The 27,504-nt window shown below is 37.1% G+C and overlaps 2 protein-coding genes across 11 annotated transcripts in view; one reads left to right on the forward strand and one right to left on the reverse strand.

Annotated features, from left to right (window-relative positions):
- Nucleotides 1–1,887, reverse strand: part of tmem63ba (transmembrane protein 63Ba) — a 34,082-nt gene extending 32,195 nt beyond the window's left edge. For 2 of the 4 annotated variants that reach the window (XM_053232978.1, XM_053232977.1), the window contains exon 1: nt 1,523–1,826. The gene's annotated coding sequence lies outside the window, so the exon portion shown is untranslated. Of the gene's footprint in view, nt 1–1,522 lie in introns of all 4 variants that reach the window. The other 2 variants (XM_053232974.1, XM_053232975.1) reach the window with 2 other exon arrangements.
- A 3,248-nt stretch (nt 1,888–5,135) lies between these two features.
- The window catches only part of LOC113542099 (arginyl-tRNA--protein transferase 1), a 90,478-nt gene continuing 68,109 nt past the window's right edge, over nt 5,136–27,504 (forward strand). The window contains exons 1-6 of one of the 7 annotated variants that reach the window (XM_026939410.3): nt 5,136–5,455; nt 20,880–20,943; nt 22,714–22,776; nt 22,982–23,097; nt 23,659–23,754; nt 26,680–26,886. In XM_026939410.3, coding sequence (XP_026795211.2) covers nt 5,371–5,455; nt 20,880–20,943; nt 22,714–22,776; nt 22,982–23,097; nt 23,659–23,754; nt 26,680–26,886 — 631 coding nt within the window. In that variant the 5' untranslated portion in view covers nt 5,136–5,370. Of the gene's footprint in view, nt 5,456–12,892; nt 13,235–20,879; nt 20,944–21,010; nt 22,331–22,463; nt 22,547–22,713; nt 22,777–22,981; nt 23,098–23,658; nt 23,755–26,679; nt 26,887–27,504 lie in introns of those variants that run through there. The other 6 variants (XM_026939409.3, XM_026939408.3, XM_053232562.1 and 3 more) reach the window with 6 other exon arrangements.

Here is a 27,504-nt window from a genome sequence, read left to right on the forward strand (position 1 = left end):
GCAATTAGTATTTCAATGGAATTTAAAAAGTATGTAATTTGTAAATGAGGACTTTATGAAGATTAACGATTTTTTGAACTGCTTTGCACCAGCTGCCCCTGTGAATGAGCCGCCACTGTTCCTGAACTTTCCAGTGGGTTGTGATTTCCATTGCTGTTAAATAAATAAATAAATAAACCCATCTTGATCCCCAGCTTTGAGAACCACTGCTACAAGACGGAACAGCACACTAATCTATCATGTAACACACCAAGCTGTTTCCACCTCCTGGACTTTTGGCTGTGCAGTGAAGGGTAGATGACGAGTGCCAAATACTTAGGGTACTTTGGGCCAGTGGTGGAGCAAGGGCAATTAATCTGTCAGTAAAATGCTCAATGGAGACTTGAACTTAATCTGCAGATTAGTCCATAGATCAAGCTCATCACTCCTCGGCTACGATGACTACTCAGGACTAGCTCCGGATTTCAGGATAGGATGGTTGTCTTTTTTTTTTTTCCCCCTTTTCCCCAGTACTGTGCTATTTAACACAAAAAGTGAGTCATTAAAGTTATCTCAGGCAGCATCAACAGCTTGTGAATCGGCTCCACCCTGCTGAAAAAATTAAATAGTAACTCTCACCGAAAATGTAATGGTTTTAATGGTTATAATGGGAATTGTACTGGTTTTAATGGAAACTGGAATGGTCCCTGTGGGTTTCTACTGCTGAACTGTTGCCTTCTATCGGTGGCATGTTATGTCTAGTGGATACCATTAAGGACCTGTAATGGTAATGGTTTTAAAGGTTATAATAGGAATTGTATTGGTTTTAACTTAAACCTTAATGGTCTCTGTGGGTCTCTACTGGTAATCTGTTGCATTGTGTTGGTGGCATGTTATGTCTAGTGGATACCATTAAGGCCCAGTGATTGTAATGGATTTAATGGTTAGCTGATAGTTTGTAATGGTGTTTGTAGTGGAAGCTATTAGAATCTCTCTGATGGTTTCTATTGTTTTGTTTTTTTCAGCAGGGATAAGCGGATCACTTAGAGACTTAGATCTAACTTCACTGTCATCACTAGAAAAGCCATAATGCGAGCTTTTCTGGACGATGGAGACTCGTGTCATCCGAGAAAAGAAATAAAAACAGCATCACGTTTCATATTGCTGTGGGTTTTAGAGGTCAGCTGAAAACACGCCATCAGCCTCTCCACCTCTCCACCTCAGTGACCCTGGTAACTGTCCACTTCTCCTTTTTAACCACTTTTAATCATCAGTTCTTCACGACTCACTTCAGTTCTTCACGACTCTCGTCAAATCCACACACATATACATGCAATTATCTAAACAAGTATGTTTGCTAGGTAGCTAGCAAGCTAGCCAGATAACAGGTTTCCACTCAATAAAATAAACATACAGTTCAATAACAGCTAGTGTTGTTTTTTTCCCCACACTAGCCGTTATTACACATATATTTTTTATCACTGCTAGGATATAAAGTGTTACTTCTCTGAATAAAAGAATGCCAGACAGGCAGCTAGCTCACCTCACTGTAGTGTTGAAAGGCAGGCACGGCGTTAGCACCTATGCTAGCTCTCAGGCGGAGACGCTGAGTGATTCTCCGGCTCAGTGTGTGTCCAGGACGTCCTGCCTCAAAGGAGAAAAAAACGCTCAAAACCGGCACAAACCACATGAAGAAGCGATGTTATCCATGCTCAACGATTCCCAAACAGACACTAAAATAAAAGTAGATTAAAAAATTAATAATAAATACACCAGCTGTGATAAGAGTCGCGTCGAACTGGCTGCTTAGCTGAGAGACTGAGTGGGGCGGCCGGCAAGGGTTGCCAGATCTGTGAGGAAAAATCAGTCCTCAAAAGAAAAAAAATCAAGACTCAAAACATTCCCAAGACAAACCCTGCTACTTTGAACCTCCAGCATCAGCTCTGTTAATGTAAAATGTATCGATAAAGTAAGTCATGTACGCAGTTTCCCCAAAAGGTTCTTTCACCAAGGTAAGGTGTGTAAGGAATAAAACACCTGTGGAGCATGCAGTTATAGGAAAATAATCAACAACAGGGTAATGTGATGCAGCCTGCAGTGTGAAAGCAGAGTTACTGCTGCACGTCAGAAGTGCTTTATTACCTTTATACCTCAGCAATTTAATGATTCAAATGATTCCAATTTTTTAATGTATTAATGAACAACATTAATGATCATACTTTTTATAGATGATATTTACACACTATATGGCCAAAAGTATGTTGACACTTGATCATCACACTCATATGTGGTTCTACTGCAAAGGCCTCCTCACCCAACATCAGTGTCTGATCTCATTAATGCTCTTGTGGCTGAATGAGCACAAATCCCCATAACCATACTCCAAAATGTAGTGGAAAGACTTCGCAGAAGACTGGAGGTTATTAGAACAGCAAAGGGGGAATAAATCTGGAATGGGATGTTCAGAAAGCACATATGGGAGTCAGTTGTCTTCAAACATTTTTTTTTTTTTTAGTATAATTATATCTAATGTTATGAAATGTCCATGAGACAGTTTACTTCCAGTTATCCCTTACGCTGTAGCAGCTGTAAATAGTCATTCCCTCACCAGTCTCTCTTTTTTAATTCCCTCTCTTGAACTTAACAAACAAACAAACAAAAAAACATAGCTTGTCATGATACCAAGAAACCAGAAAGACTCTCCGGTCTCAGAAAACTTGGTGTTACGAAGCGCTGACACCAGAGACTCCTTACGTAAATGTTAAACAAACATCCCCTTACAGAAAGCTTCACCACATCAATGATTACACATCTTTGTTAAACAACACCATGTTGTAAAGATCTGTTTATTACTGCTGTCTGATTATGTAAAGTCCCTGTGAATAATTTGTAAGTATAGAAACAATAACATTTTAGAAAGTCCGCATTAATATAAAACTATGACTTGAATTATGGCCAGAACTACTGCCAGTGCTGTTACAGAAAATTAACCAACACTTGATCAATCAGAAAGTGACAAATGAGACAATTGAGAATTCAAAACTAAGGGTTAGCCTTGGTATAAAGCAGAAAGGGTTACAGGTCTTGCTCAAAAGGCCCAGCAGGGGCAGCTGGGTGGTGCTGAGATTTCAACACCAACTGATTATTAAGCTACTGAACATTAACTGAACCACATTTGTCCCTAATACTTTTATTTTTTATTATTTTATTTTTCTTTGATTTTCAATAACACAACAATGGTACCAGGATCTCAAGACAACATGTCTAGTTGTCTAACACAATCTAGTTAGGAACAGGGCATACCAGAGAAAATAAATAAATAAATAAATAAATAAATAAATAAATAAATAAATAAATAAAAAGAATAAGAATAATAAGAAGCATTATTTTGGTGTAAAATATCTCACATATTCATTCATTCAGTGGAATGTAATTATCATATTTATTAAAGTCAAATATAAACTTATAATTACAAGATCTGTGGATTAATTGTCTGGGGTGGGATGACAGGGTGTGTAATGCATTAATCCTGCGTGAAATCGGCGGTTGTGGCAACCCTGAAGCCTGTCAGGAGATATGAGCTCAGCTGAATCAATGCAGTGTGACAGCTTGGCATCGAGCTCACAAACTAGCCTACAGCACCCCCTAGTGGTCATATATAAAATTATTCAACTTTTATGACAATTACTGTAGATAAAAAAAAATCCAGGCTCCTCTGTTTTAATTTGATTTTACACCAATAATTATGCTACAAAGAAATAAATGATTAATAGCCTAGTTCATCTTTAATATAACTGAGCTTTAATATGACTGATTTATTTTAAATACATCAGTTTTATTTTAGGGTTTATTAATAAGCCATTACAAACCATAAGTGCAGTGATTCCCAGCCCTCATCCTGCAGCATAACCACAAAACTAAAGTAGCTTTAATGTGGCTTTATAGGACAGAGAAATATAGAGACAGATTATGTGTCTAATTATTAAGTAAATAAATAATAAATAATATTTCCCCAGGCCTTCTTGTGTGAAGATTTAATATTTATAACCTACATAAAAAATCAGTTCCTTGAAACATTGTACCACAGCGACATCTAGTGGTCAAATGCTTAATAATAAAATCTCAGTTTTGGCTGGGATTAAAACACACCCTACATATGTAAATAATATATATATATATATATATATATATATATATATGTATATATATATATATATATATATATATATATATATATATATATATATAAATAGCAAATAATTGTTCACTTCATCATATACACACTGACTTGTTTGGTAGGAGTTAGAGACAGTGAGGTGCAGAGTGAATACAGATACCAGCTCCATAGTAAAAGCAATGTTTATGTAATAACTGTGTGTAAAAAGACTGCAATATTCTAGGCAATCAGTATTTTATGTATGTAATATGAAGCCCCAGGAGCATTGATGGGAAGCCCCAAGCTGGACAGATATATATATATATATATATATATATATATATATATATATATATATATATATATATATATATATATATAAAATTTATTTTTTTTTGACAACTTTCAGAGGTGTTGACGTCAGGATACCAGCCTTCTTTGGTATGGAATGGAAAAGGAAATCATGGTTTCACCCATCCCACCACAAGTGTGTCGTTTATCAATGAGTCGACTCTTTAGTTCGTTAATGAGTCGACTCTTTAGATGAACGACATACCAGGCAGGATAATAGTCTTGTATCGGTTAGTGCACATATCTTCACTCAGGTTTATTCATTAACATAGATTTTATTAAAAAAAAACCACACAATGCAAATGTAGTAATGTTGTTTTAGATAAACTACAGCAAACTAATGATTTCATTTTACAAATCAAAGAGCCGTTTGGGAGTTGAAAGAACCGACTCTTATTGGTGAGCTGATCCGATTCATGTTCCTATATCTATATATGGCGTGCCGCGTCAGTCAGTTTAGTCACGTGGCTACGTTCAAGCTACAGAATTAAGCCGAAAAAATATGCGTATATATTTATATATACATATATATGTATAAAATCGTCCAAAACAGTTCAGCATTTTGAGTTTTAGTGAAGCTATATTATACGGTTTAGTGAAGCTATTTTATGCGCGTAATAATATCCCAGAAATTGTATTTCCCATAATTCCATGCTTTGTTTACAATCGTCAAATCAGTCCATGCAGCATGAGGCTTTGTGTAGTGTTGTTGTGTTTCATACTGAGTATGTCCGGATGCGGAAGAAGTGAAGTGGTGAGCTAATCTGTAGCTAAACTAGCCTCCACTATGTAGTCTGGAATAAGGCTATTAATCATATACAGTAGAAATAATCATATATAGAAATATATAATAGCAGTATTAGGCAGTAGTGTGTTCCTGGAGCATGCACTCGATTGTGGAGGTTAAAGGTGTGAAGTCTGGATATCGTTGTGGTTACTGTAACAACTCATGGGGAAAAGTGTCCTATGGTAAGTGAATATACAGGGGAAAATGCTTCTTTATGAAGTTCAGTATTCTGAACTGAGATTTGTGTTAAGTTGATTAGACCATGATGATTTGAATAGTCCCAGCAAACACACCACTTCTCCCAAGCAGCATTTGGTTCTGCTGTTGGTCATGGTTTTGGAACTATTTTAGAACGTTGAAGGAACGTTGTGCTTTGGTTAATTCAGTTCAGTTCAATTCAATTCGATTTTATTTGTACAGCGCTTTTAATGATGGATATTGTCACAAAGTAGCTTTACGGAAAAAAAAATAAATTCAGGATATAATTTAAAATGTTGTACATTTATAAATTTATGCCTAATGAGAAAGCCAGAGGTGACGGTGGCAAGGAAAAACTCCCTGAGACCACATGAGGAAGAAACCTTGAGAGGAACCAGACTCAAAAGGGAACCCATCCTCATCTGGGTGATAATGGATAGTGCAATTATAAATAACTCCCTTCTATAACTGCGTACTACGTGGTCAAATAGTGCAGTTATGTAACCAGGAAATTCATCATAGTTTTCATGTGAAGTCTATTTCGTTGAAGTTATCAGCTGTTCACTGATGGAGACTTGAGTGCAAAACTGTTTGTGGCAACTTGCAGTCCTAAAGCTATCATCTATCCTCAGCAGCAGCGAGTGGTTTCCATGAGATGAGAACTCCAACCTGAAGTAGGGCATCAGGATGGATCAGGCAGGTCTGGAGATCAGAAGGGGTCAGGATCACTGGGATCTCAGGAGTAGCATGTGTAGCTTGACAGAGAGAGAGAGAGAGAGAGAGAGTAACACAGATTATTAGGTATGCTTATTGTCATGTAATGGTTAAGGGCACTGTACATTGTGTGCACAGTGCAACCAGGGACTCTGGCAAGACTAGCTATGACAGCAATAACTAAAACGGAGCTCCAGAACGTAACACAGACATGAGGATGCCCTGAGAGATAAAGCAGCCAGCCACTCCACCACTCCACTCTAAAGTCATTTTCGTCTCCTAAACATCCTGAGAACTCTTATGATTATGTGATAACTGACGAGGAATCTTTACCAAAGGTTACTTTTAGGTATTATTTTTGTAACGACAATTTACCAGGAACCTTCTCTTATGGGAAAGTCTTGATTTAGACAAATATTTAACATAGCCATTACTGTTTATAATATTTCCCTGAACAAAAGGGAATGTGGATCAGTATATTTTACAACAGATGTGACTGTGTGTTCTGCAAAACCAGCATTCAGCAATGAATATTAGACCACAACACTGTTGAATTCTTGAATCTGATTGGTCAGGAGGTGTTGATTAATTTCCTGTAACAGTATCAGTTCCAGTTGTAATTCAAATGATTGATTTATATTAATGTGTTATTGCTCTATAGTAACAACTCGTTCACATCACATAATCTAAGACTCATAATAAACAGATTTAAAAAAAATATGTTATTTATTTACATGGGAGAGTCTTCTGGACAGAGGACTTTTCACTTTACAGTTTCTCAGTAACATAACAAGCAGCGTTTTTTTTTTTTTTTTTTTGTCTTATTAACGTCAAGAAAAAGAAAAAAGAGAGGCTAGTGCGGGACTGTTTATATCTGTTATAATGTAAGTGATAACAGGAACTAGGTTGTCTCAAGGATGTACCATACCATTAAATGTATCTATAATCAGTTAATCGTTGTAATTGTTGTAATCGTTGGGAAACTGCTGTGGTATAAGAGGAATAAAACACTTCGGGATGTGTTTTTTTCAGTCAAAAAATAAACTTCCGGGAGCTAACAGGAAGTTGCTTTGAGTTGGGCCACATCACACTACGCTATTGCTGAATATCTTCCTATAACAGCATTCCTGCAAATGTTTTATCTTCCTAAAAGAACTATTTAGGGAAATTGCATATTTTACAACTTTATTGAAAATTTATACAACAGTTAGTTCCGGGCCATTAATTTGATTGGTCGAGGGGTGTTCCACGAGTGCTTATATTTAGTATATCCACACTGGGACATTTCACTGTGTGTATCACTTCGCTCGTCTGTGTTCGCCACGTAATATTCCACTTCCTAGTTCGAAACGGTTACTACAGCAGTGACATCATCAACAGACATGGCAAATATAACTTTTGACTTAAAATATGAAAGCTCTTTAGATGAAGGGACACCAGTTTCACCGGAAGCACCTTTAACAGGATTGTACAATTCATTGTGAGCTAGCTAGCCAGCTAGGCGACAGACTATAAAGTGAGTTTAGATTCTTCAAGATCTATTTCCACTAGTGGAGCAAAAATAAACAAAACATTTGGCCATATTGTGTCCGAAATGTCAGTTGCTTGATATTCATTTTTTGTTTGGAGAACTCCTGTATAAAAGCAACATCACACCTGCACAATCATGCAGTTATACCGATTATCGGCACGGCTGTGATTAACTACGGCACTCGGCCTGTGGCTTCGTACCTACGCCAAATCACAGCCGTGATGATATTCAGTATAACCTCACTCTTGATGTGCTGATATTCAGTATAACCTCACTCTTGATGTGCTGATATTCAGTATAACCTCACTCTTGATGTACTGATATTCAGTATAACCTCACTCTTGCTCGTGCTGATATTCAGTATAACCTCACTCTTGATGTACTGATATTCAGTATAACCTCACTCTTGATGTACTGATATTCAGTATAACCTCACTCTTGATGTGCTGATATTCAGTATAACCTCACTCTTGATGTGCTGATATTCAGTATAACCTCACTCTTGATGTACTGATATTCAGTATAACCTCACTCTTGATGTGCTGATATTCAGTATAACCTCACTCTTGATGTGCTGATATTCAGTATAACCTCACTCTTGATGTGCTGATATTCAGTATAACCTCACTCTTGATGTACTGATATTCAGTATAACCTCACTCTTGCTCGTGCTGATATTCAGTATAACCTCACTCTTGATGTACTGATATTCAGTATAACCTCACTCTTGATGTACTGATATTCAGTATAACCTCACTCTTGATGTACTGATATTCAGTACAACCTGACTCTTGATGTGCTGATATTCAGTATAACCTCACTCTTGATGTGCTGATATTCAGTATAACCTCACTCTTGCTTGTGCTGATATTCAGTATAACCTCACTCTTGCTTGTGCTGATATTCAGTATAACCTCACTCTTGATGTGCTGATATTCAGTATAACCTCACTCTTGCTCGTGCTGATATTCAGTATAACCTCACTCTTGATGTACTGATATTCAGTACAACCTGACTCTTGATGTGCTGATATTCAGTATAACCTCACTCTTGATGTGCTGATATTCAGTATAACCTCACTCTTGCTTGTGCTGATATTCAGTATAACCTCACTCTTGCTCGTGCTGATATTCAGTATAACCTGACTCTTGATGTGCTGATATTCAGTATAACCTCACTCTTGATGTGCTGATATTCAGTATAACCTCACTCTTGATGTGCTGATATTCAGTATAACCTCACTCTTGATGTGCTGATATTCAGTATAACCTCACTCTTGATGTGCTGATATTCAGTATAAGCTGACTCTTGATGTGCTGATATTCAGTATAAGCTGACTCTTGATGTGCTGATATTCAGTATAACCTGACTCTTGATGTACTGATATTCAGTATAACCTCACTCTTGATGTGCTGATTTTCAGTATAACCTGTATAACCAGTATTTCAGTATAACCTCATTATATAACCTCGTGCGATATTGCTTAAGTGGGATATCATATTATACTACCTTTTACTTTGCATCAGGCTGCATCACACCACCATCACATGACAGCACTCCCTGTCATGTTTTACTCCTTACATAATGAACACAAATCATTAGACTACAGACATATATTGTACATTGCAATGATTTTAATGGTTTAATATAAATATAAAATAAAATCTCAGTGGGCTTGTTGCCTGCTCTGCATGAATACATGAATGAATTCATGAATATGAAGAGTGGTTTAGTAGTAATTTATAAATCATTTATTCATATTTTATATTAGTGTAATGTTCTAGATAGTTTCATGTAGCTAATCATTTAGTAAGTTAGTAATTAATCAATCTGTAGTTTATGGTATAAAATAGTATGTTATTATTCTTTGTTGTAAATTAGTGTTTTGTTGTTATTTTATATGATCTATTACCCATTAGATAAAGTTATGTGGAATACCCTTAGTTTAGGTTGTGGGCTGAACACATTTACCAGCCATCACATTAACGCTGGCCTGTGGATGCATTCAGGGTAAGTGTGAATATTTATTAACATCAACTAACGTTTACATTTATCATAGAAAATTAGTTGGACTTACTTTTCACCTCATGCATTATTTGTATTATCTGCTCTGTAGTTGGTGTGTCTGTGGACTAAGTGCTGATGTTCATTGGACAAGATAAGACTGGATCATTTCCCTGGTTAAATTAGGTGTATCATGGACCGTTTACTTGTTTGTTTGATTGTTTGTTTGCCCGTTCATTCATTCATTCATTTAAAATCTTTGCAACAAATGTAATGCTCATTCGTTTGTTGCATTATCACTGTAGTTTATAGTTCTATGCTGTATAATATAGTGCAGATAATTTAGATTATCTAGTGGTTTTAATCAAATGTTCTTTAAAAAAATATTATATATTCATATTTTAATCTTAATTGGACTTTTTCCATCTGTTTGTGTTTTTTCTTTGTTTGCTTGGCAGGTAAATTCTTGCCTACTCTATTTGCGCTGCAGCCCATTAAATGGTGATAAAGAAGTATTGAATTTTTTGTTGAATAAAATCAGTATACTCAGACTTAGTCTGCTGTCTCTTGTTATTGGGCCATAACGGTTTATAACTCCTATATTCAGTGATGTGTAACTCAGAGAAACAGAATTATTCTTAGGGGTCCAAGCACTGAATGAAACCGGGAACGCTCTTGTTCTTGTTAGGATTTTTATTTTTCTTATTATTATTGTTATCGTGCAGTCAAAACCATAAAAGTGTATAGAAATAAAAATAAACTTAATAGGTAGATGTTGTATCTCAGTCACAACACTGAAATATTGCGCCTCTTGGTGGCGCTAAAGAGAAATAGTTTACATTTTGGCTCATATCTAATGCTACTACTACTACTACTAATAATAATGATTATTGTTGTTGTTATTGCCAGTATAACCAACCAATTACAGGTTTGTATAGGGATGGTTTGGAGAATGGTCCTCGAATATTAAGGTAACTTTCCCAAACCATCCCAGGTTAGTCCAAGGTTCCAGAATGGTCAAATAATTTAAAGAATATGGAAACATTAGTGCAACATTCGGGGAATGTTCTCTGAACAATAATGCATAACAAAACACAAACATTTGTTAACTCACTCTCTAAAATGGATACATCTGAAACTGCAGTTTCTTCATTGTAGGGAAACATACACAGTCAGATCCATAAATATTTGGACATTGACAAGTATGTTGTTAATTTAACCATTTCCCACAGTATATTGGAGTTGAAATTAAATAATGAATAAAGTGCAGTTATTTACATCCAGAGTAAGCAGGTAAATAGTCTAGAGTTGATTTCAAGTGTGCATTTGCTTTTGGAATCTGTTGCTTTAAACTCTCAACATGAAGCCCAAGTAGCTGTCGCTGCCAGTGAATCAAGCCATCATTAGGATAAATCAACTATTTTGTACACTCTTAAAAAAGAAAGAATGCACTGGTGAACTCAGGAATACCAAAAGGCCTGGAAGACCAAAGGAAAACAACTGTGCTGAATGACAGAAGAATTCTTTCCCTGATAAAGAAAAACCCCTTCACAACAATTGGCACGATCTCCTCCAGGAAGTAGGCGTATCTGCGTCAAAGTCAACAATCAAGAGAAGACTTCGCCAGAGGAAATACAGAGGGTTTACCACAAGCTGTAAACCACTGGTAAGCCTCAAAATCAGAATGGCCAGATTAGAGTCTGTCAATAACATCTAAAAAAATTGCGTACAGTTCTGGAACAACATCCTATGGACAGATGAGACAAGAATGGAGAACGGAAGGAAATGCTCATGATCTGAAGCGTACCATCTCATCATATGGCGTGGGCATGTATGGCTGCCAGTGTTCCTTTGTGTTTATTGATGATGTGATTGCTGACAAAAGCAGCAGGATGAATTCTGAAGTGTATAGGGCTACATTATCCACTCGGATTCAGCAAAATGCTTCACAAGTCATTGGACGGTGCTTCACACTGCTGATGGACAATGACCTGAAGCAAACTTTGAAAGCAGCCCAAGACTTTTTAAGGCAAAGATGTGGAATGTTCAGTAACCTGACCTGAATCCAACTGAGCATGCATTTCACTTGCTGAAGGCAAAACTGAAGTCATCCCAAGAACAAGCAGGAACTGAAGACAGCTGAAGTAAAGACCTGGCAACGCATCACCAGGTAGGAAACCCAGCATCTGGTGACGTCTCTGGGTTCCAGACAAAGGATTTGCAACCTTTAAATGACAAATTAATTGATCATTATGTTAGTTTGTCCAATAAATTCTGGTCCCTTGAGAAGAGGGGGGACCCCATATAAAAAGTGCTGTAATTCCTACACTGTTCACCTGATTTGGATGTAAATACCTGATTTGGATATAAATTTGGATGCACTTTGAGATCTGCTGATATTCCTTATTTCATTTCAACTCCAATATACTGTAGTAGACAGCTACAATAACTTATAAATATTTATGGACCTGACTGTAAAATGCTGACCTGTGATTGGCATGTGGCCCTTACAAATTGAAAGACGACAGATCTTGTGATGCTGTTTTCTGTATTAGTTTTTTTTTTAAATGCTAGTTTGTCCAAAACATAAAAACTGCATTTAAAAAAAAAGCAATATCGAATGAGCAAGAGTGCAAGTTGTACTGAATATCAGCACGGCTGTGATTTGGTGTAGGTACGAAGCTGCAGGCCGAATGCTGTAGCTAATTAGCTGATAATCAGTATAACTGCATGATTGCAATTGCGATGTTGCTTTTATACAAGAGTTCTATTAACAAGAAATGAATATCGAGTAACTGACATTTCGGACACAATACGGCCAAATATTTTGTTTATTTTTGCTCCGCTAGTGGAAATAGATCCCGAAGAAACTGAACTCACTTTATAGCCTGTTGCCTAGCTGGCTAGCTAGCTCACAATGAATTGTACATTCCTGTTAAAGGTTTTTCCAGTGAAACTCTGTTGGTATTCAAGACTTGCATATTTGGAAATGCATTTTACAAGCTTGCATAAAAGAGGTGTATCATGGAGCATGTTTCCCGCCTCCGCCCTGCGTGCACAGAGTTTGCATGTTCTCCCCGGGTACTCCGGTTTCCTCCTTCAGTCCAAACACATGCATTGTAGGCTGATTGGCATTTCCAAACTGTCCGTAGTGTGTGTGTGTGAGTGTGTGTGCGATTGTGCCCTGCGATAGATTGGAACCCCGTCCAGGGTGTCCCCTGCCTTGTGCCCCGAGTACCCTGGGATAGGCTCCAGGCTCTCCATGACCCTGTGTAGGGTAAAGAGTACAGAAAATGGATGGATGGATGGATGGTATATCATGGAAACGCGTGTGAACCACTCCAATCTGGCAACCCTGCCTGCCTGCCTGTAGATCATTAGCATTAGCATTAGGGGAGATTTCAGAAGAGTGACATGGCTACTGGTGGCTCTTTCAGTATAGTGGAGTACTTTGGGGGTGACGATGGCCACCGTTGTGGTTACTGTAAAAATGCAGTGGGCAATTTTTCACATGGTGAGTAACAATCGCTTTTTAAACCACTGATTCGAGCGAATGTACATCCGGATCTTTACCGGGTCTATCTTGACATTTGAACATGCATATTCACAGCTTTTCCTTCTCGCCTTCACGAATGTGTTTGAGAAAAACTTCAGAAATATCACCCAAAACTACCAGATCCTGTAGCTGCTCTTACTCACGTGCGCTGTTATATTTAAGATTAATCAGATGTCATGTTGATAGTTTGCTAGCTAACAGCTGTAAGCGTGCTAGCTGGATGTAGCTGACTAGCTACACACCGAAACTTATTGTCGCTTTCGCTTATTTTTGTTAAATATTTGTGGTACAGAACTAAATATAATATCACTGGAATGTTATTTTTATGTAAGTTGGCCAAATTTCGACTTTGCTAGCAAGACTAGTCAAATATAGTGTATTTGGAGGGTAGCTAGCATTAGCTTGGGTAGACAATTTGCATCGCTATTGACATTTAAGTGTCGCATACATGTGTGTGTGTTTATGCTGCCTTCACGTGCTATCGGAATTATTGTAAATACGAGTTTCCCACTATGGATGTTGTTGTGCGTTCAAGTGCTCCTGGAAAGTTCGTATTTACGAGTTGGGAAGTCGTAATTACGACGTCAGGTGCGTTCAAGTCACTTTGGTCGGAGCAAGATGGCGGTGTACCTTCTCTTAATTAACTACAAAAATAAATAAATAAATAAATAAAAATACAGCAAGGTTTCTTAACTCTACTTCTAGAAAATGAAGAACAAAGAATGTGCATCAGGTGTGTTTTTGCTTTTTTATGAGTTTAATCAATTTATGAAGCCACTGTAAACTTCGTTACATATTATATCGTAACTGTACAATGTTATCATATTTTATATCATACTAGCTTGTTTTACTGTAAATTAAAAAGCCTGACAAAGCCATGTTACTGTTAAATACTCATTCAATTTCAACTAATTTGCTGTCAACTACAGATGTTGCATCCATTGAGTCCACCATGTTTTCTTATGGTGCATTCAAGTCATGTGAGAAAGATCGTATTTATGAGTTGAACGCACATGAACGCCACCACACGTCGTAATTACACGTGGGGGAATTTGGTATTTTCTTTGACAAATTTACAGTCAACTACAGAAGCTGCACCAATTTATTCCAAAACGATTTCTTATGGTGCGTTCAACTTGTAAATCTGATCTTTCCGACATGACTTGAACGCACCATAAGAAAACATGGTGGAATCAATGGATGCCGCGTCTGTAGTTGAAGGTAAATTAGTTGAAATTGACTGGGTATTTAGCAGTGACATGTCTTCGTAAGGCTTTTTTATTTACAATAGAACAAGCTAATTGCCTGCACAAAATACGACAGAATTGTACAATTAAGATATGTAACAATAAACTTTACAGTGGCTTCATAAGTTGATTCAAAACATAAAAAAGCAAAACACAACTGATGTGCATTCTTTGTTCTTCATTTTATGTATTTGCTGTATTTTTTTTGTAGTTAATTAAGAGAAGGTACACCACCATCTTGCTCCGACCAAAGTGACTTTAACACACGTGATGTCGTAATCACGACTTCCCAACTCGTAAATACGAACTTTCCAGGAGCACTTGAACGCACAACAACATCCATAGTGGGAAACTCGTATTTACAATAATTCCGATAGCACGTGAAGGCAGCATAAACACACACATATATATGACACTTGAACGCACTGGGAGTCCTAAACTTTCAACATGGCAAACATGGAAGAGAGGACAGTTTCCGTACTGAAAGACAAGTTTTGTTCATTTTTCTAAATGCAGCTGATTGTTAGTACATGCCATTTTGGTCATATTCATTTATGTATATCAGCAACCATACTATGCATACCATTGTATGTAAATTTTTACACGATGAAAGTAGCCTGTATTCCACCAAAATTCCATTATTGTCAGCAAGCTAGCTAACTGAGTAATGTGTTATAGTGTCAAAATAAAAGTAAAAGAAAAAAGAAATGTATGAATGAACCTGGTGTCGTCCATGTTTCATGTTCTTTCTGACAACAAAGCATGTGAACATGACATACTCGTAATTACCACTTCAGAAGTGAGAAGTAGGAGAATTCCGATAGCACCTGAACGCAGCATTAGTCCAGAAGTGAAGTTGTGTAAGGAATAAAAGAATTGGGGGTGTGCTGTTATAGGAAATTAATCCACGGTGGCAGTGGTGGCTGCTGTTGATACTGGATGTGAGGTCTAAAATGTAATATCTATCTGTAGCTCACCAACAAAACTTGTGTTGAGCAATGCGTAAGGTCTCGCAAGGTCTCGTTGATGACATAATAAGAATATTGGAACATGCACATATACACTACACACACACAGTTAAAGACAGATATTCCATCCAAACGGACAGTCTGATTGGATTTTGGAATTGATCCCAACAGGGTCAAAGTCACAGCAAGGTCAAGTGTCCGAAATTGTTTTTCTTCAATAGCTTCCTTCCTGCTTGAACTATATTTTAAGGGTAGTTGAGGCATACAAATTAGTAACAAGAAAGACTAGATTTGTTGGCATGGGAGGCACTCCTGTTGACGCCTTGGTGTTGTGTCCTACTTGTTTAGTGTTTCAAGCAGGTAAGCTAGTGATTCCTCATGAAGTGTGAAGTGCATTCCTGACACATGTAGTGACACCCAGAAACCTCCATAAAAGTTCAAGCGCACAGACAGCTGGGAGCATGAAATGAACGACGAGAGTAAAGGCGGAAAGGCAGAAGTTATTATGACTCACTTTTTTTATGCCAATTAAAGTATTCAAGTATTCAATAATATATAACATTGATGATAATAAGTGAGCACAGAAGCATTTATTTACGGTTCATGGCTATGCGCAGAAAGACCAGCCTGTCCTCTGTTTATATGGTGCCATTTCTTTTGCAATAATTGTTTTATTTGTCTTAATTTATGCGTTTCTGTTAGCTTGCTTTCTTTATTTTTTCATATTCTTTAATCAATGTATATCAATAATATAAAATGCCTGGTTTTCACAAAATGTTCTTGATGGTATTCTTAGTCCCTGACTTAGTGAACTAGCATGAGGAAGTGTTTTTGATAGAGACTCCAGAGCACTTCTGTAAGTCGCTCTGGATAAGGGCATCTGCTAAATGCTGTAAACGTAATAAAAATAAGCAATTTAACCTCGACAGTCTATTCTATATAAAAAAGTGTAGTAATCCATGCGGATTATATGATTTGAAGTTGTTTAAGTCGAGGTTTACATAAGTTAGTCATCTTATGTGTAAATTTATACACAGTCAGGAGCACAAGTAGGATACGAACGTTTTTTCTGAATTTACAGGATCTTCACGAATAGCAACTTTTTTGTGTAAACGCTCATATGAATAATTTATGAATAAGTCTGTTCTTATTCAGCTTGATAAATGAAGCCCGATGTTGGTACTTTGGCATTGCATTCAGATATTTACTGGTGCCCATACATTTCATCTCAGGAAGGAAAAAAAAAAAGTCACATTTTAGGTACTAAACTCTTCCAAGAAAACAGTGCACTTTGTTTCCAGTTTGGCTGTAACTTGAGCAGAGCTTGGGGTCAGGGGAGGAAAGAGAGCAGAGTAGGGGAAGGGTAGAGCAGCAGCAATGTAAATTACTAAGACAGAAGAACCGGACAGAGCTGGTAAAACAGTCTTATAGAGGCTCTCCCCAACACCCCTTCACTCGGCCCCATCTAAGTCTGAAATCGGTACGCACCCAGCACAGCCATATAATTCACCTGTAAGCAAGAAACTACACTGTGCTTTGAAAAAACTTGACAAAAAAATGCAGTGAAATCCTGAACAATGGCAGTGCTTTTCCATGATTGAGTAATTTATTACTGGTGAAGGAGACAAAGATGGACACAGAATTGGTGATGTCGCTCCCTGATCGTTATGCAGATGTAATATGAATAAAGCTTTGATTCAGGTGGATAAGTTTTTATTTTTTCTTTCATTACGAAGGCACTTTTGACCATTCTTATAATTCTTTGTATGTCTAGTGTTATAACGTGGCTTTCAAGCAGCTGAATGACCTGTTGTGTAGCTTAAAATGCTACTAATACTGGAACATCATTCTCAGCATTCGCTGTGAGCCTTTAGAGAGAAGGAAGGAAGTAAGCCAAAGTGCATAATCCTGCAGGCTGATTGAACTGGCCACTTTATGTTTGTACATTTCATACTATCATTTTGTATAAATAAATTATGCATATCTCAGTGATCTTTTACAAATGCATTTGCATTACTGAAATATAAAATATAACAAAATTTTTAATATTTTTAATGGACTGCACTTTCAGAAAGTGGTGAGGACAAGTCTATATCACAAGATAAGTGACCTTTAACTCGTCTCACTGTTAATAACTGACCTGCCCTCGAACGATTAGTGAGGAATCGTGTGTAGCTCTCACTCCACTCATTAGGAGTTACTGATCAATTAGAAGTAGGTGTGTAACAATACATTGTGATGCAAAAATTTGACAGTGTGCATCATGGACATACGCAATTCACATTGTGCAAACCAGCATTCTATTAATTATGCTATGTGCACTGCAAAGCTGCACTGTTTGAACACCATAGGTCCCAATCTGCGCATAGAGACAGTTAAAATATATAGAGACCACGTTGGTAATGTGATTGCGTTCTTTTGCGGATAGACTCTGAGAGCTGCACTTGTGAAGTACGATAGCTCTGGATTGCGACCAACAAGCAATATACGTTACACAGTTACACAACAGTGTTATAACGATTAAAAAGAGCTCTTCAGTAGCTTTCAAATGACACTAAAAGCCACGGAAATCGGGCATTTTAGCTGACTTTGGAGCTCTATGTCTGCTATGAAGCTGTTTCAGTCAGTCATTCCCCCAGTTAAGGCATTTTATTCAGTCAAAAAGTTTGGGGAGAATTTATAATTTAATTTGTATATTTTTAAGATATGGTGAACATGTAGTACATTTTGTTTACAATATTAAACCTCTTATTGTAGCAATTTTTAATTTATTTGGTTTATTACGAACAAAAATTAAATGATTTAGAAATTAAAAAGAGGAGTCTTTTCAGTCATTATTTTTTTTCATGCAAATTTTGTTCAAAATATTCTGAAAATTGTGACCGGAGTGTATTGTCACACCCCTAATTAGAAGGTTTGCTCTGTTAGCGTTTAGCGTTTAAGCTTTGTGAGCTTGATCAGATAAAAGAGAGAAAAACAAGAAAAGACAAGATGTATGATACAAAAGCATTTAATTACGAAACATTTACTCATTATAAAATGTAAATTAATTTCAAAATCAAGCTAAAACTGTTTTAATTTCAGCTTTGTTGGCATTGTTGACAAAAATATGACAAAACGGCAATACTTTAGCGTGTACCTCTCTTCGATCGCTGCCTCAGGCCTGGAATATAATTTACACCAATCATGATCAATCACAGGAGGAGGATACTGGGATCTGCCTGTTCACTTTTGTAGTTTTAAACCATGTTTAGACTTGAGAAGCTTATAAATAGTGTTTTATATTAAGGTACAGCTTTTGAAATGTGTGTGATTGGTTATTGAAATATTTTAAACAAAGGAATATTGTTTTTAGATATCACCCAGCCTTAGCGCTTACAGTGCATTACACATTTTGTTATATTAGTTGCTTTAACCACATTTCCTTATATAATGCATAATGTCTTGTCATTTGTTTTGTAGCTTTCTATCCACTTCTACTCATCGTATCCCTTTCCCTATGTCTGTTATATTTGAATGCAATCAGCACGTTATTGTGCTTTGTCATTGTTCAGGTCTGACCGGCAAATATTAGCTCACAGCTGAAAGGAAAGGAAATGAAACCCTTGTCCATGGTGATAAGAATGATGTTACTTGAAGTGGTTACACTAGATAACTTGGATTTTCACTGGATACACAAGTGCAAGTTCTGTCCTCTCGTAAGCCTCGTCTTTCATAGCAGGATTAGTGTGTTGATTATTGCAGTTGATGTGATGCTCAAAATGAAACCCTATGATGAAATCTGTTTTAAATCAGCTATGGAACTAACTGTATATTATGAATCGATGTAGTTTCTACATGGTGTACTTTACCAAGACAGAATAATAGATGTCATTATTATTATCATTACTATTAAATATCTCTAGTTTTCTTTACGTAGCACTTTGTAGCTCAGCAGCAGTTACAGTTGTTTGCTGGTTACCAGAAGGTTGTGAGTTTATATCACAGGACAGAGAGCTACTGCTGAACCCTTAAACAAAACCCTTAAAAGAACAGTTCAGGCAAAAATGCAATTTACACAATTCACTCTTCCACCAAATATAGTTGATCAGCCAAGACATTTGATGTTTGATGTTCAAAGTTTATTTATTAGATCTAGTAGCTATGAGAATAACTAATAAGGAAGGCTTATAGCTACCGATTTAATGTCATGCATGTGTAAACCTTTGCACACTCACCTCAGAAGACATTGCAGCTCAGTCATGTGTATATACGATTTGCTGTGTATACTCTTTTAATATGGACTTATTATTTCATAAAAAAATACGTCTGTATTAAAATATATACAGGTCAGACTTTATATCAAATTTCTGAATCAGTTCTAACTAGGAAATGAAGTAAGTGTTGTAACAACTATCATCTGGCATTTTTAATTTATTGTTTTTTCAGTAATATAATGTAAAAAAAAAAAAAAAAGCATCAGTAATATAATGTGAGGAACTCACTTAACATTTAACATCTTGTAACTTTACTGACTTTCTCTTCTAGGGCTTATCTAATGATAATGAATTCTGTAGCAGCACCTGAGGTGTCATTTTAGCCAGAAATAGAGCTCCAAAGTTGGCTAAATTGCCCGGGTTCCACAACCTCTTTCTTGGGCACTGTAGATTTCAGCAGCATGTGACTGGTGTTGTTTGAACGGTACTGAAGAGCTCTTTCAAACTGTGTAAAAATATAACATAATGTGTGTCGGTTATTGTGATCTGGCGCTATTGGGCCCAGTGTGCTCTCTATATATTTTGAACTCTATGGGTTGTGAAGATTGGAACCTCTGGTTTTCAAACAGTGCAATTGCATTAGATACACAATTAATAGAATGCTAATTTCCACAATGTGAATTGCACATTTCGACGATGCACATTATCAAAAAAAAAATTTCACACCTCTTTTTCACCTCTTTTACTCATGTAAATTAGTTGAAATAGCAAACATGTCTCTGCTGATGGGCTGCACTTGGGAGTCAATTTTATTTTTGGACAAACCAACTTTACAGTGCACTGCTCATATGCTTTACTGTGTTCTGCTTCACTTGTAAGTCACTTTGGATGAAACCATCTGACAGATGAGTAAATGTTTAATACTTTACTGGTTTCATTTTTATATTTTAGTCTCACATCCATCTCAGTTCTTTTGTCTTTGTTAAAGCTAGAGGAAATTCCAGGGATTTCAAAAGCATGCTTGAGTTCAAAAGTACTGTAGCCAAGATGGACTCTCACAGGAACAGCCTGACATTATTATACACTGTTTAGTACATAAGCTTGTGTACATTACAGGAAGTATCCCCACCATTGTCTCTTAAATCATCCCCCCCTCTTTTTTTTTTATTTTTTATTTTTTATTTGTATGCAGGTATGTGGGCCCATTCAATGACTGTTCAGGACTACCAAGACCTCATTGACCGGGGATGGAGAAGGTATTTGAAAATAGTTTTCTTAAATTACTTCTTTTCTTAAATTACTTCTTAAAATACTTAATTACTATTTCTCCACATGGTCTGTTCATGAACACATCATCACGTAATCTGATTTAATACAACAAATATAATAGCAACATTTTTTTATGTAAAGAACAAAACATGATTGAGTAAGCTGCTATAGGAAAATAATTTTTTAAATGAAAGTTTTCTGTTATTTAATATTCACTACAAGGCGAGTGATTTCCCTTATTAAGAAAGTTAACATTAAAGTTAACAGAGTTTTGAGTGTGTGCCATTGGACTGTATCTTACTCATGTACTTAATGATGCTGTCCATGCAGGTAGAACCTCTCAGTAATACAATATAGCAACTTGTTCCCAGAGACGCTCTGGGAAAACCTCAGGCATTTTGGAGGAAAGCATGTTTTAACCTTTTTCAATTCAGTGTGAATGTGAGGCAAATACAAAGAAGGGTTTTTATTACACCAGTTCCACTGTGAGATTTCTCCAGTGTCGGGCAAGCTGCTCTGTACGTTTACTCTGTAAAGAAATGCAGCTCATTATGTTAAAAGTTATTCTTCAGAGAAAAGTAACTGGCTACATTACAGGCTACACGGCGAATATAGTTTAAATGTATTGAAGCTGCTTCCATGACTGATGTCATCACACCTTTCTGCTAATTACGAGATGTTTAAGATAGCCAACCAAATTGAAACACAATTTTCAAGACCAAATTCCTAATGGAAAAATATTTTCAAATCTGTTTTTATAAAGAGCTGTAATTTGTATACTTATAGATTATTTGCAATAAGTCATGTTAGAATTAAATACAGAGACCATAGTTGGTTAAGACAAAAGACTCCAAACTGGAACCAGCTCTTTTTTCTGTTGCATTCTCCAGTTGTATAAAATAAAATGAGAGAGTATAACTCAGTGATATGGATCCAGCAGGTCTCTACATAGATAAATAAAACTATTTACACTTATATATATGACTATATTTAACAGAATCCAGAACTCTCCTCATTGCTCCTCATATATCAAGCTGAATACGAATGTATTTATTATTGAATTGTTTGTAGGACCAAGAAATTTTGTATTCATGAAAATACCATTAGTTCAGAAAAACGTTTGCATTCTACAAGAGCTCCTGAGTTTGTCATTCAATTAAGACAAAAGAAATGGTGCTGTATAAAAGGACGATGACGCATATAATTTGGTTCTGTTTGCCATGACATCTTCTTTTGTGCAATGCTTTAGAGCCAGCACTAAGTGACCAACTGTGTGCCGTATAGTCCGTAGTGTGCTGCATCAGGTTTCCTTACAACACCTGTCCTCTTGCTTTTCTAGCATGGAATCAGGGATGGTACATTGGTGCACGAGAGGTTGAAGAGATTTTTTTTTTTTTACGTTAAAAAACATTATGTTTTTAAACAGTTTACTGTTTGCCATACAAGTCCCAGCGTATGTTGTTATTACAGAAATAATTAATATAAATCTTTGTGAGATTACTTTCAGAGATGCTGTTATAGCAAATGAATCGACACCTTCTGACCAATCAGATCTGAGAACCCAGTTGCATTTATATAAAGCTAAATATCGTATGTATTCTTGTTTAAATATCTATTAGATAAAAAAAATTTTGTTCCTACTTCATACAAGTGATGTTTTTCCAAAAAATATATAACATAACAGCTTTCTGTAACCATGCTTTTTTTTTTTTTTTTTAAACAAATCTTCGTATTGTTAATGACTTTTTTGTCTTTAGAAGTGGCAAGTATGTTTACAAGCCTGTCATGAACAAGACCTGCTGTCCACAGTACACTATCAGGTAAATATATCATTAAAGGGTGTGTAGATAGCTCATACTCGGGTATGGTGAATCAAATATGTATACAGATCCAAAGATTTATATGTAATAAAATAAAATATAGTGGTAGATTATATTTATGTAAAGTGTTTGTTGTATTATATACGTAGGCATATGTAGGCTGATCATGATGTACCCAAACTAATAATTGATCTGTCTATTCAAGGTGCCATGCCTTAAACTTTCATCCTTCAAAGACGCATAAGAAGATCTTGAAGAAAATGACAAAGTTTCTGTCGAAAGGGGAGGTGCCAGCAGGCCAGCGTGATGCTGACTGTGACGGTGCGTTCCTGCTTCCAAGTTCTAGTTTGTTGTCTTCTGTGTTAATTTGCAAGTGTGTTTGCAAATAATTTTACACCTCTTTTAAAATGGTTTGGAAAATATATTTGGAATTCTAGGAACACCGTCTTTTAAAACTCTTTTTCGTTCTAAAACAAACCTGATGGTTGGTTTATTGACAAAGTTAGAAATATGATGTGATATGACTGACAATATTTTTCACTTTTCAAGCTTATTTCCAGTGTAAAACTGAAATTATCTTGGAAAATCAATTGAAATTAGAAAAGGAAACAATTCATCAATTGGCTGAGGCATTCCTCATGTGGAAAGAATTGTCAAATGAAAACATTGTGGAAACATTTGGAAAATATCAGATATTCTGGTTGATTTATGATACTGTTTAGTATATTATTTTAAGGTCCAGTATTGTATAAACTTGCATTGTTTTGTAACTGATACTCCACAGTAAAGTATTAGGAAACCGTTTTGCAGCAGGTATTTCCTACAGGTGTGGCTTCTGTCACTCTTTGAGAAGTCAATTTGTTTCTGGTAATGCAATCTTAGGTGTGTTTGACATCCCTGGCTTCCTCAAGCCTCTCGCTTCGTCTCTTCAGCGGACAGTGGCTATAGCTGCTGGAATATCCCAGACATTTTTCTCAGGTGCGCTTCCCCTGCTGTGCCATGCTAGAGCACCATTTCCTCCTGTCATCATTTAGATCTTTTTAGCTTCATGAAGAGTTTTGTTTATTAAGTTACATTTTTGTGTTCATAGAGCTGGAAAATATGAAAAAGGATCAGTGGGTAGAAAAGAGAGACAAAGCAGACATTATTGAACTGGATAGAGATAAAATCACAGAGTAGCAGAGATGGATTATAGTGCTTATTAATAGAATTTTTGCTTATTGTCTAATTCTATCACAATATAGTAATTATATTGCATGCACATAACATTTCATGTCTCCACAGAGAAACTTTCATCATATTATCATACTGCATGTTTTTTTTCTACTAAGAAATCTCAAATTTATATCAAAGTGCCTAACAGCTGGCTAAGTGATCGCAACTAGCAAGTTGTTTGACAGGGGACTGTTTAGCCATAGTGGTGACTAATAACTTGGAAATAAAAATGTGATGGTTTGTCAAGCTTGTTGTAGGACTAGTTCTTACAATCCCTGTAGAGTTTGCATCCTGAGAATTGCTGCCACAACACTTCTGGTGGAATGGTGGTAGCATCTTCAGGATTATAATGTGGGCAGCCTCCTGCCTCAATGTTTTGCTGATGAGCCCACTGCATCTCCAGAGGTTTTAGCAGTGAGACCTGGCACCCCAGGACCTGGCACCCATTTGGCCCCATTCACACCTGGCATTAAAATGCATTCTGATCTGATTGTAAATAAACAGCATTAAGTACAAGTGTGAACACTGTCCAGTGTGTCTCGTAGACACATTGTGAACTGATCACTCAAGCCACTTTCAGAGGTGGTTTGGAATGCTTATGAGCATATAATATTTATAGTGTGAATGCAAAAGCTTCTTGATGCATCCCGAACAGCAACAAAGGACCGTCAAATCAGCTACATCAATGCCCTAGCCAGAAAATATGTAATCTTTGCGAGACTGTTTGGAAATTGTGATGAACGGTAGAGTATAAACACGAGATCAGAACTTTTGAAACAGCCGGTACTGATACATAAGATAGAATTGGCACGACATTTCTGCCTGGACACAAATGGAGGAGGGAAGACTGACATGTAATAAATACACAACACTGTTCCTCCAGCAAAAATGATGTGTGAAATCCGATCAAGTGGTCACTCGAGACCCTTTAAAAACTCCAGGTGTAAATGGCTATGCTTTTCAGCTGTTCACTTGTGACTGAATCACTTGAGACAGATGTTAATACCAGGTGTGAACATGGCCTTTGATGCCAAGCACCCAGGAGAGGTCTTTCCTCTAGATCCAGAGCCACTGGCCGCTCTTTTCTTTGGTGAGCTGCTTTGGAGAAGGTTTTGATGACATGGCTACAAATCCTCTACAGCCTACCTCTTCTGGACAGATCCTGACTCTCCAGCCATATTGTTTAGTGTCCACTGCCAGCTCAGCATACTTAAGCTTTTTGTTTTCATCCACAGTGTCTTCCCAGGGCTCTGTATGCTCTATGACGTACATAAGGAGCAAAGAGAAGGACCACAGTACAAAGTCTTTACCGAAGTTTGTTTGTTAGCTGGGAATCAGAGCTTCTGGCCCAGGTCGGTCAGCATCTTTCATTCCCATGCCATACCCAACTGCCTGGTCTCTAATGTACCCTAGACGTGAAGACTTGGAATTGCATTTCTGGCCTACGCTGACAAATGTTAACTGAGGTGGTTTACAGGAGGCAGGGGTAGGTCGTACATTGTTGTGCTTTCACTGTGTTTCCAACACTGTATGTGAACACCTTGTTGTACCACCAGTTGTATCGGTCTTATGTCAGCCTTGTCTTGCAGCCAAGTAGAAAATGTCTTATTGTTGCTGGGGATGAGCGTAAAGAGCATGTTTGCTCTTAGCCATACCATTTGTCTAAACTTGATCTAAATACGTCCATGTCTCACAGGTCCTTCCTAGAGATCTTCCCCCTTCTCTACTCCCTCCCATATCATCCATTGCCCCTGCCTTACCTGGGCAACAACCTTTATGCACATTGTAGCCTGTTCTTTTTGACACATTTCCTCCACCACAAGGCTGAGGCCTCCCCTCCCTGACTGCACTTGGCCAACAATGTCTTTTTGCTGGAGTGTCACCTTTGCCTGCTGAGTTGCCTTGGTGCACTTGTTTTCACATCCCCTTGGGTGACAAGGTGGGTGCAGCTGTGGCTACAAGTGGCTTGCATGACTATGTCAGCATCATCTCTAGCCTTACCTTGGTGCACTTGTACTCCCCTACTAAACTGGAAAGGTATAGCTTTAGGCTGCCCTTGGTGTAGAGCCCAGTGCTGCACAGGCACCTGAGTAGACCTAGCCATTTTCTTATATTTGAATTGATTGTTCTCTCCAGCTTGTCAGCCTTTGTGATTGGGGCCACGTAGATAATTAGTGGCCACATGAGATGGGGCTAGAGTGCAAATTGAGGGCACCAGAGCTTCAGATTGCCGCAGAGTACGGTACTACTAATTCTCAAGGCCACTGACGGTTTCCTGCCTGAGCTACTCTGTTTGCTCTTTGTCCTCAAGAGATGCATCATTCCAACGTCCCAGGCTCTTGAGTGGCTTCTCGGTCACCACTGGAATTAGTTCAGGGTCGATATGGAAACGTTGCTCTAATCTTTCCTGTGAAAATGGAAATACTTTTGGATTTACTTCATCTGAGCAAATTCTATAATTTACCTGAAGCTTTCTCAGAAGTCGTATGGTACTGGTTGTAGTGAGTGTTCAGATTGTCCATGAAAATAATCATGAAAAAAATTGCACAGACCTTATTTTCTGCTTCACTAATTGCATAGTATTTGCCTCTTTAAAAAAATTATATGTTTAGTTATACAAATATATATGAAGCTATATTGAGTTCTATCAAGCTGATATTGATATCAACGCTGTGTATTGATGTGTAGGTGAGCGGATGGACTCCATGTTTGAAGAAGGAGGGGAAGTTCCTCCGGTGGATCCTGTGAAAATCCAGCACTCTCAGGTGGAGCGTCCCATCATTCCCAGCTGCCCTGAGAAAGACAACGATTCCAAACCATCAACATTAGAGACTCCAAGAGAGGAAACGGTGTCATCAGCAGCAGGGAAGAGCCCACGCCTCATGCCTAAACCAGGTGAGCTTCAGGACAAAAGACATCTAATGGAAAAATAGTAAAAGCGTAGTAGAAAAGAAAGGAAAACAATCAACTCTGCTTTAATTCTTAAACACACGCATTATGCATTATTACTTTTTACTCTCTAACGGTGATCAAAAATATATGCAGCATAGTTGAATATTTTGTTTAAAAAAAAAAAAAACAAGTGAAAATAAAAGTGATTTAATTATATTAAAACAGTAGCATTACAGTGTACTTGAGTAGTATAATGAGAGTACATGTAGATAGTTATTTTCCATCTCTGCATTTTAATGCATTTTAAAATGGTAAGATCCATGTGTAGTTTACCTTTAAAACATGTTCAAAATATATGTCATTATGTCTTCGTATTAAAGCGGATGTTAAAAAAAAGTGCAGATAACCCAGTCTTTTTATGTAATGGTTGCTCTGGACATATAAGCACTTATGCTGAAATAAGAGTGGCCTTTTTAGTCAAATGAGCCTTCTTCTTAGTGGTCCTAACCAATGTCTGTAAACAAACAAATAACCTCAGATGACAGCAAAAAAAACCACATCAGATTTTATGTTAACTGATTTCCGAAGAAGGGTGGGCCAACATTTCTCCAAAAATGATGT

Source organism: Pangasianodon hypophthalmus, chromosome 3 (genome assembly GCF_027358585.1).
Source record: "Pangasianodon hypophthalmus isolate fPanHyp1 chromosome 3, fPanHyp1.pri, whole genome shotgun sequence".
NCBI classification, from domain to species: Eukaryota; Metazoa; Chordata; class Actinopteri; order Siluriformes; family Pangasiidae; genus Pangasianodon; species Pangasianodon hypophthalmus.